Source organism: Vipera ursinii, assembly GCF_947247035.1.
Source record: "Vipera ursinii genome assembly, chromosome: 17".
Classification (NCBI taxonomy): domain Eukaryota; kingdom Metazoa; phylum Chordata; class Lepidosauria; order Squamata; family Viperidae; genus Vipera; species Vipera ursinii.
In genome coordinates, this window is record NC_139530.1 from 3,136,421 (window position 1) to 3,146,905 (window position 10,485).

General features: G+C 48.9%; 2 protein-coding genes across 3 annotated transcripts in view; one reads left to right on the plus strand and one right to left on the minus strand.

Moving 5' to 3' along the window:
• LOC310648095 (tyrosine-protein phosphatase non-receptor type 11-like) overlaps positions 1-10,485 on the minus strand; it is a 37,004-nt gene that overhangs the window by 5,550 nt on the left and 20,969 nt on the right. The window contains exons 14-15 of the mRNA XM_083375793.1: positions 10,380-10,480; positions 9,563-9,690 (exon numbers count right to left, since the gene is read on the minus strand). Coding sequence (XP_083231919.1) covers positions 9,603-9,690; positions 10,380-10,480 — 189 coding nt within the window. The 3' untranslated portion in view covers positions 9,563-9,602. The remainder of the gene's footprint in view (positions 1-9,562; positions 9,691-10,379; positions 10,481-10,485) is intronic.
• Positions 2,535-7,812, plus strand: RNF223 (ring finger protein 223). 2 transcript variants are annotated; one of them, XM_083375917.1, is made up of 4 exons: positions 2,535-2,610; positions 2,769-2,825; positions 5,949-6,080; positions 6,446-7,812. In XM_083375917.1, exons 3-4 carry the CDS (start codon positions 6,029-6,031, stop codon positions 7,297-7,299), a joined length of 906 nt encoding a protein of 301 aa, XP_083232043.1. In that variant the 5' UTR covers positions 2,535-2,610; positions 2,769-2,825; positions 5,949-6,028; the 3' UTR covers positions 7,300-7,812. The 2 variants fall into 2 exon arrangements, with proteins under 2 accessions (XP_083232043.1, XP_083232042.1); XM_083375916.1 differs by lacking the exons at positions 2,535-2,610; positions 2,769-2,825 and having other exon boundaries at positions 5,821-6,080.

Consider the following 10,485-nt stretch of genomic DNA (forward strand, 5'->3'; position numbering starts at 1 on the left):
TATTGACCAGATTTATATGGCCACCCTGAGTGGTCCATGTAATGTTTTCACTTCTCATCGCTTCCAAACACAAAGTCTTCCAACACTTAAGTCTAGTAGGATGGCTTGGCTCAGGCCACTAGGCTCCCAGCGGGAGACTTGGCTCTTTTTAAAGGCTGGCCAGGCAGAAATTCAACCGGTGCATCTGCCACAAGGGCTTTGCTCGGTGGCTGGAGCGTCCAATTCATCCATCCTCCCGGAGCAAGCAGGTCATTGTCTGCTGACTCTTAATTGCCTGGGAAAAAGAGCTGATGTCAACCCCAGGAGAATGCTCGCTATTCCTGAAATTGGGAAATGGGGCCGGTGACTCATCCCTTAAACGGCGAGGGTGGCATGACTTCATCGGCCTTGTGCCTGCCGAGCACCCCGGCAATTCTTACATAATGGCAATCGCACAAGCGCAGGCCAATTAAAGGTGGTTTTCTCGGTTTAATGACTTGGCCGGCAGAAATGCTGAATCAACCTTCAGCAATCTGGAAGCAGCTGGTGGGAAGCGGTTCTTCGCTTGCCTTTTCCTTTAAATGGGCTCCTTCGGTGGGGGGGGGGGGAAACTTCAACTCCCAGAATTCTCAGCAGCCGGCTAGGGAATGCTGGGAGCTGAAGGTGTGGGTCGCCCAGAATTCTCTGCGAGGGCCAAACAGGGGGGGATTCTTGGAACGGGAAGGCTTCACGAAGCCCTCTTCTTATAGTAAAAAAATAAATCGACAAAGCAGTGTGGTCTGAGATTGCAAAACCCATCATCCTGGGCCCAAAGCCCGGATGAGGGGCACCCCAGTCCGTGGAGAGGGCCTCCTATAGGAGAATTCAGATTTTCTCCAGCCACGTGAAGGTCCTCGAAGCAAGGAATGAACGCTCCCAGGTAACTCCTTATGCTCAAATTAGAACAATCTGCTCAAGGCGGCTTCTTCGTGAACACAGAACTGAGTTTGGGGGCTGCTCCGTGGCCGAATAGCCTCCCCAGATGTATGAACAGCTGTTTGGAAAGCGTAAAACCCCCTCCTCCAGATATGAACATTCCTTCAAGCCTGCTGTTGAAAACATCCAGGGCATAAAGCAAAGAGTTCCTTTGATCCTTCTGACATGATTTTTCAGAGGAGACTCGCCTCTTTATTGGGGAACACCGCTGCTTTTTAAAAATTTCTTCTTCTTCAACAAACGCAGGTTTCTAGTCCTTAGGAGCTGTGAAGAGACTGACATAAGTCTCGGGAGGCCAAGGAAGGTCACCAATTAGGGGTGTGTGTGTGTGTGTGTGCCTGTTTTGTCATTCCAAAAGGCCCCCGAATCAATGGATCAGGGGAGGATCAGAGAACAGAAGAAATCAACTGATCCATAATCAAAGTATCTCAGACTGAGCCCTTGCCTTAATATGGGCCGCCAAGAGGCCCAACTACACGGTGACAGCAAACCAGCCTTGGCTAAGCAGAGTTAGGAGCTGGATAGGAGACCACTGGGAAATCCACTAACTGCAGGCTAGATCAGGAAGCCACAATAAGTAAAATCCTGTAACAGGCCGTGGCAAACGACCGGTTAGCCTCAACTTACAGCAGTCTATTTAGTGACCGTTCGAAGTTACAACAGCACGGGGACAAAAGTGACCCTTGACTGTTTTTCACTCGACCATTGCAGCCTCCCCGAAGTCACGTGATCAAAATTCAGAATTTGGGCAACTGGGGCTCATATTTATGACAGTCACACACACGTGATCCCCTTTTGCGAACTTCAGTGACTTAACAGCTGCAGCGGTTCACTTAACAGCTGCGGCAAGAAAGGTCGCAAAACGGACAAAACTCAACTTAACCAAATGTCTCGCTTAACCACGGGACGTTTGGGCTAATTGTGCTCGTACGTCGAGGACTGCCGATACTTCTCCGCCCGTGGAGTCCTCGGGAGCCAGGCAGGAAGTGAAGGATGCGACATCCGAACTCAGAACATGGTGGCTGGGTTTTGCTCCTCCAAAATCAGACTAGGTTTGGACGGAGGAGCCAAAGATAACCCGGAGACGTCTTTTATGATGACTGACATTAAATTGATTAAATATAATTCATAGCATCCACTCTGCTGCTACGTAGGTCTTAATTTGCCCTGACTTCGAGGTATCTTCAGCAAACTGGCCTTGCACAGGGCAGGATTTTTTTTTTCTTTCCATTTCCCCTCCGATATTTAAATAACCCGACGAAACCCAATTAATAATTTACTTTTGCGGAACGTGACGTTCCTGGCAAGCCAGATCTTTCCTTTAGCCTTTCCCCGTTCCCTTCCTTCTCCTTTGCGTGGGAAAGAACAATTTTAGAAAGAGATATTTATTTATTTTTGCCGGGCTGAGCAGGAATCGGATTTGACCTCTGCCACTTCCTGGGAAGTTTCACCAACCGTGGATCTTATCTGAGCTGCTTCAAACAGGGCTAGGCTGGCTGGCTTTTATTTTTCCGATCTTTGGGAGTCAGACTTCTTGGGATCTTCTTGCTATCCTGAAGCTGCTTCAGCCGGTCCTGTTTGTCAACACAAGAAGCCACGCCCCCTCCCGGGAAGCCAGCCAATCGGAGGCCCAGCAGCCACACCTGGCTGAGGCAGGTAAGAACCATCCAGTCACCTGGAAGAGCAGAAGCTATAAAAGATTTCTCTGCTCAGCTGATGTGGGCAGTGGTATTTTGGAGAAGATTGTTGGGTGCTTAAGGATTATCTCCATGCCTTAGAATGGAGCACAGCCTGTTTTATTCCCTTTTTTGAAGGAAGGAAAAGGAGAAGAACATGCATTGCTGCTTCTAGGATCTCCCAACTCAAGACAGGTGAGTTTGCTTTTAAAATGGCTTTGAGCAGGCGAGAAAAGAAATTCCCCAAAGATAGGGAATTTACCAGAGGTAAGAGAATGAGAAGAAGAAGAAAAAAAAGTATCTTTTGGTTTGTTCCCGGAATATTCTGTTTTTACTTATTATTCATGCTTCAAGCAGGTGCCTTTCGCTCATAAACCTTGAATAAATACTCTTGATTCATAAATTTGTGTAACAGTAGCCTAAAATCAGTCCAAATGTTCTCCCGAGTTTTATTCTTGGGTGTCACTGCTTGGGCTTTGGAGTTTTGAGTCACAATGTCTGTGATTTTCTTCAAGAGGAACGCGCTCGCCAATCAATAACTTGGTTCTAAGATACCGGGGGTTTGTGCAAAAGCAAAAGGTTTAATTTTTTAAAAAAACGGGTCTGCAAAGTTCCAGATGACCACTAGGGGAAGCAGAGAGAAATGGATCTCGAAAGCTTTTCAGCCGCCTAGAGGCTAGATGGAGTTTTGCAGCACAGGATCTGCGCAGATTTACGGCCATTTGTTTTAATGACCAAAGTTAGGATATTGCTGGGGAAAAAAAAGGTTTTTAAGACCGGTCCTTGTGTTTACAACCATCTCTGTGGTCACATGATCAAAATTCAAGCGCTTGGCAATCAGCAAGTATGTATGACAGACACGGCATCCCGTGTGTGTGTGTGTATGTGTGACGTGATCACCACTTTCCCATCCCTCTTCTGACAAGCCAAGTCAATGAGGAAAGCCGAACTGGCTTCGTGAGCGTGGCAATAATGTTTGCGTGACTCATTTAGCGACCCCATCCCTTAGCAACCGAAGCTCCGCTTCCGACTGCCGTCGTAACTCAAGGACTATCTGCAGTTCCAATGAGATACGAAGGGGCACGTGATGCCGATTTACAACTGTGATCAACTTTAGCCACTCCTTGTCTGCCAGCAGCCTCTGAGCGTTTTTGGAGCATGGGTATAGGGAATTACAATCTTGGGATAGATAAATCCACCATCACGCTTGCTGGAAGGCAAAAGGCGACAACCCCACCTTAAAAAAAAAAAAGTCCCTGAGTGTTAAATAGTTTGAAGGCTCCACCTCTAGACGGTGCTGCTGACAAACATCCGGGCTCGTGGTCACTTAATCATCCGCCCAAGCATGGCAATTGCGTGACTTCAAAGTAGATACGGATGGGGAAAGCACGGGGACTCGTGCAGAGGCACACCGGTGCCTGCCAAGAGGACCTGTATCTCTGGGGCATTAGGAACTAATGAAAAGATTCTGCTTTTTTGAAAAAGCGAGCAAGCTTTTTAAAAAATAATAATAATAATAATAAATCCGTGCTTTGGGGCATGGATTTAATATGTGAAGAGGGATGGATAAAGCTTTGTGCAACTGGAGGACCTCATGGTTGGAAATGGGGAGGGGGGGAAGATAACTTTGAAGGAGATCTCTTCTTGGGAAAAAATGAAATGAGGTGGGGGGGATCACAATGGAGTATCCGGAAGACGAGCACCCTCCCTCCAGTGCACTCAGGACCATTTGATTCAAATTCGGCTTGGGGAAGATTTTTGGAATGGGGTTGAAGGAGCCCTATAACTTTTAGGAAGCTTTGGGCAGCATCTGAAGTTCAGGATGCTTTTGCCCCTTATGAATACTTCTCCTTCCACAGATTCGTTTTTAAAGAAACAACTCCGAAGGCCACAGCGATGCTGTAAGCATTTTTTTTTCCTAGCAAAATCGAGCAGGTGACTCCATCATCTGAATAAACATCAGCCCAACATCTCCGGGCAAATGACTGGGGTGACTCAAGTTTCTTTAGGGTGACTTTAAATTCTCCAGAGAAGATAGGCTCAGAAACCTGTTTTACCTGTTTTGGGGCCGCAGACGCACAATTTAACGTGAGTTACCCACCGCCTCCATTGCCACCACCAATTTGGGCTACGTGCACACTAGCTTGTAAATTTTGCTGCCTTTCCAAGCATTTGGGATCGAGAGGGCCAGCTTCTCCGTTCTCTGCCAAACGAGCCTTTTTGCCCTGCTAGATTTCTTCCAAGTTGCTCTCTCTATAAAGTGGCCGTTTCTTGGTTTTTTTTTAAAAAAAATAAAGTTATCTTCCACTCCTGACCGATGGTGCCTTATCAAGTTCCTTTTGTGAAGTTTGCCGTGGTTGACATCCCAGTTCAGCCCCTGCTCCTGAATTTCCAGAGGTTGGAGGAATCGCAAAAATAAGGATTTCTTTTTTTTTTCTTTGTCCCAGCATTTGCCTTCTGTCCCCAGGCGGTGGGGCACGCAACGTCCCTTAGAGAGGTGCCAAGCTCTGAGAAATTAAGCAAATTGTAAATAAAAGCCAGGTGGTTAGCACAATTAGCTTGGGATTTGATAAGGCCAGTAGTTGCTATTACAAGGAGATAAAAGCAGACATGAGGTGAGGTTTACTCATGCTGAGATGATGAGAATCAGGAAGTTCCCTCGCTGCCGTTTCGCTGGTTCATGCTTGCAAAGCAGGGGGGGGGGGGGAAAGGCAAGGCTAAATTAAAATAGGAGAGATGGGCTGCTTGCAATAGGAAGCAGAAAATCCTGAACAGGCAGCAGTAGATCTGCAAAACATCTCCGTTTGGCAGAGTCGTTTTTTCTGCAGGGGACCGAGTATCTGCTTGCAAGCTGATGGTGGAAAGGTTTGTTTATTACGTATTTGGAAGGTGCCTCTCTTGCCAACAGCACAAGGATGCTCTTCCCAGGCCCGGAGGGATGTGGTAAGTCTGTTTGCAGGAGAATCAGAAAACTGGTCCTCGTTTTAGGGAGATCTCAAGTCTCCGTCCCCTTTGACAATCTGACAGAAGAGAGAAAAGGGGTGTTTTTCTTGGACGTCCGACAAGAAACGAGAGAAGATGCTCCTCTTAAGACTTGTGGTCAGGAGTGGTAGTACCAAATCTGGGAAGATGTGTGTGTGTGTGTGTGTAGAGCAGAGCTTCACGGCTCATTTTTTTTCTTCAGCCCCTACAAACACAACAAAGGGAAGGGCAAATTGTGTGCAGCTGGCTCTCGAACACATATCCCGAACTCAGGGAGTTTAGCCACGCTGGCATCCGCTCTGCTCTGAACTGATTCTTAACTCTGGTTTGTCTTAGGCTTTGCGTGCGGCCAGCCAACGCTGCTCCCCAGGAAACAGGGTCTCTAGCCGGACCCGCCGAGATCCCTTGTGCATTTCATGGAGACAGCAACACTCTTGCCTTCTCAATTTAGGAGAAGCACCGGCTGGGGTACGTGTGATTTTAATTCCCCCCCCTCTTTTAACGCAGCTCTTTCCTGGTGTTTTGGAGGAGAGGGTTCTAAGGGAAATTCTTCTGGAGTTCCCAATCTCCAACAGTTGGTATTCTGGGCAAGTGAATAACAGGGGGATTTTTATTCGCATGGAAAGTTAAGGAGGGTTAAGGTTAGGGTCTTAGAGTTAGGAAATAAACCTCTATGGCAGCGTTTCTCATCCTTGGCAACTTTTAAGATGGGTGGACTTCCAGAATTCCGGGAGTTGAAGTCCACCCAACTTACAAGTTACTTTGAGAAGCAGCGATGCAGAATGGCTCCATGTTGGCTTGCTACAATTAATCCTGTTTTCCTCTTTCTCCAGGTTCTGTTATGTCCTGCTTAACCCAGGTCTGGCACACCGAAGTGCCAGAATCTCCACCCTCGACTCCCCAAAGCCCCATCCCGGCGGCCCCCCACGAGAGGCCCATCCCGCTCAATCCGATCGTGATCACCTCTCCCTCTGCAGAAAACAGACCCGCCGTGTGTTCGCCCTTGGGGTCTCCGCTGGGGTCCCCCCTGGATGGGAAGACCAGGCTGGGCTCTCCGACGGACCGGCCCACCTCGCCGATCGAATGCTCCATCTGCTTCAACACCTACGACAACCTCTTCAAGACGCCCAAGGTCCTTCACTGCCACCACACCTTCTGCCTGGAATGTTTGGCCCGGCTGACGGCCGCCTTGCCGCCCAACCGGGTGGAGGACCAGCTTCCCTGCCCCTTCTGCAGGCAGCTGACCGAAATCCCCCTGGAAGGAGCTCCGGGCCTCCAGACGAGCAAAGAAGTGATGGCCACGCTACCCCCCGAGCTGCAGAAGGAGAAGACCCTTTGGATGGACGGGACCAAGCTGTGCTGCCGACAGTCCTCCGATCCGGAGAGCGCCAACCCTTGCATCACCATCGACATTGCCCCCAGCAAGCCCGAAATCCCCGAGACGCCCACCGAGGACTTCATGGGACGCCTCTCCCGTTGCTCGATCTGCGACGACTGGAAGCGCGTCGTCTTGCTTTCGATCTTGATCGTCATCCTCTTTTGCATCATCCTGTGGCCGGTCCAGTGCATCATCAAGACGGGGAACTTGAAGTGCCTCAACAAATTTACGCTCCCTCGGCCAAACTACGTGCCTTACCGCCTCACCACCCCGGCCCCCGTGCCGAACCTCACCAAATTCATGGAGTGATTGACGGGAGGGCCGCGCGGTACCGCTTCCGAGGTGTGGGGTGAGCGTTGATCGTTGAATGGGAGAAAGTCCACGAGAGTCCCGGTCTCTTCCGGAAGGAGCCAGCCACACGGGGTGGACTTCTCCTGCCCTTTCCGGAGGGTCGCGTGGGGTTTGACGGACCTGGTGCAACGCAACTCAGCCGAACGCTGGGGACAGTTTGATGCTCTCGGTCACTTCGACTTGAAACGCCCAGGTGCCCAACTTCCACACCTCCTCTGAGTTGTTCTGTGCTTTGCAAGGCTCCTCTGCCGACGTCCATGCAGAAGACAGTGTGTTTTGCACGTCGGGGAGAACACACTCCGCAACGGGAGAATTTGGGACGGTGGCAAGAGAACCAAGAGGCTTTCCCCCCACCCCCCCAAAAGACGCAACTCGGAGCCAACGGGCCAAACTCTGCACGCTCTCCCCTTTTGCTGAGGGTAAGGGGCTGACCCTCGACACTTTGCCTCCAGTTTCGTTCGGGCGAAAGGAGACGACGCTTCTTTTTCTATTGTTATTAAACATTTCAGTTTTATACCGCTGAGTTGTGTGTGGTACCGTCGTTGTTACTGTGGTAATACTTTGCCCCGCCTGTTGTCAGGGCAGCTCAGAAGGGAGAAGCAGAAAGAGAGGGAGGAATGATATTGGGGCAACTGAGATTGTATAAATAGTGGCGGGGATCTCCTGGGGCAGCGAGAGAGGTTCATCCAGCTAAGTCCTCGACTTACAGCCAAAACCGAGCTCCAAATTTCCGTGGCTAAGCCAGAGAGCTGGGAAGTGAATTTTCCCCCATTTTATGACCTCTCTTGCAACAGTTGTTAAATGAATCCCTGCAGGCTGTTGAGTTAGTCACAGGGCTGTTAAGTCCCCACTGACCTTGCTTGTCAAAACGGTCGCAAAAGGGGATCACATGATCCCGGGACACTGCAACCAAGCAGTTTCCAAGCATCTGAATTTTTTTATTTATCTGGCCACGGGGATGCTGCAGCCGTCGTGTGGAAAACGGTCATAGGTCACATTTCTCAGTGCCGTTGTAACTTTAAACGGCCACTAATCCAACGGTCGTAAATTGAGGACTATCTGGCTCATATCAATCGGTGGCTTCAACTCTGCATGTCTTTCGTAAAAGGCCAGATTGTGTTCAGGCAGAAGAAAACTTGCAACCTCACCGTATTATTGTAAGAAGCATTGATCGGGGCAGAGTATCTTGTACTAGGGGGTCCCACCAGTCCCAGCTCGTGCTGATGGGATGCTGGGAATGGTATTTCAGGCATTTCTACATTTTATTAGGCCCTGGGTTAATCCACCTGGACAATTCACTAAGGTGTGGGGCTCACAGTTCTTCTGTAGGATCAAATTCAAATTTTCTCAACCTTAGCAACTTCAGAACGAGTCAACCAACTCCCAGAATTATAGGGCCAGTATGCTCAACAGTGGTAACCCCTCTGCTCTAGACAAAGATGTTTGTTAATTCACCATATATATTTTTCTTTTATACACACACACACACACACACACACATCCCCACGGTGATTTGTAGCCTCTGTTGCAGGCAGAGACACTTCTGGATAAATACAGCATAGCGAGAAAAGGAATGAAATATACCTTGCCTCTTGCATAAATTAGACCAGTGTTTTTCAAGCTAAAGTCGGGTAGACTTCAATCCCCAGAATCCCCCAGTCTGAAGCATCTAGAATTCCCCAATCAGCAGGTTGGCGGGAGAATTCTGGGAGTTGAAATCCACCCCTCTTAAAGTGGCCGAGGTTGAAATCCACCGAATCAGACCAACGATTGGTCTTCCAAGCCAGAGTTTCCTTACTGGAGTCTATAATAAGGTACGAAATCCAGGTGGGAATTCAATTGCCTCAGAGCTGGAGGAGATAAACGACAAACCTTGAAGATTAGAAACAAAACTGGTGTCCTTTCAGATGGCGCCGTTTTTTTTTTTTAAAAACCCAACCCTTTGGAAGCCTGTACGAGTTTGATGACATCCATAAAAGCCAAGGCAGAAAAGGATGTGGCATTTTGCTTTTTCGTTCCTCCCACCCCGCCGTAGGGCAGAGATATTTCAGTCTAGAAGACAAACATTCCTTAAAATGGATTATTTGAGTGTCGGCTGGGAGAAAACCGCGTTGTGGATGGGTTTCTGGAGAGGAAGGTCCTACGATGCAGCGCTTGCTGACGCGATCCCACCGGTCTGTCAAATCGGAACACAAAATAACACACCTGGACACATGCCTACCTACTTTATAGCCACCTGTCTCCAGCCTGGGCTATAGCAACTATCTTCCGGAGTTAGTGAATCCTGAGACCTTGGCGGTTTTGATACTGAGATTTTCATAGACGGAGGTCGTTTCCTCGTCAGCAACTCTGTGGAATAAAAAGAGGGAGAATCAGCAACCAGCTTTACCAACCGGCTTATGTGTGTATGTACCTGTATACATTCGAACTAGGCTGTGATGTGCCTCTGTGTCACATACATGTGTGTGTGTGGGGTATTTTTTTGAGAGCTGAATGCAACGAAACTTCATTTTAATGTATGCTGATTAAAAAGGTAAAGGTTCCCCCGCACATGCGTGCTAGTCATTTCCGACTCTAGGGGCCGGTGCTCATCTCCGTTTCAAAGCCGAAGAGCCAGCGCTTGTCCGAGGACGTCTCCGTGGTCATGTGGCCGGCACGACTAGATGCCAAAGGCGCACGGAACGCTGTTACCTTCCCACCGTAGCGGTCCCTATTTTTCTACTTGCATTTTTTACGTGCTTTCGAACTGCTAGGTTGGCAGAAGCTAGGACGCGTAACAGGCGCTCCACTCTGCTACGCGGCACTCGGGATTCGACCCGCCAAACTGCCGACCTTCTGATCGACAAGCTCTGCGTCCTAACCCACTGAGCCACCGCGTCCCTATGTATGCTGATTAGTGTACTTTTAAAAGTGACCACAAAGATTCTGTTCTGTTTATTTTTTATTTCTATTATTCCTATTTCTATTCTGCATCCTATTCTAATTTTGCCACTGCTGGGGGGAGGGGGGCAAAGGGAAGGAGAGAAGAAGGACCTTACCCTATCTGGAGCCGAGGCGAAGGAGGGTGGGCTTTGGCACTGGGTTTTTCCATCGGCAAATATCGGATATTTAAGTAACCTGTGTCCTTCCGTAGACATCTCTGAA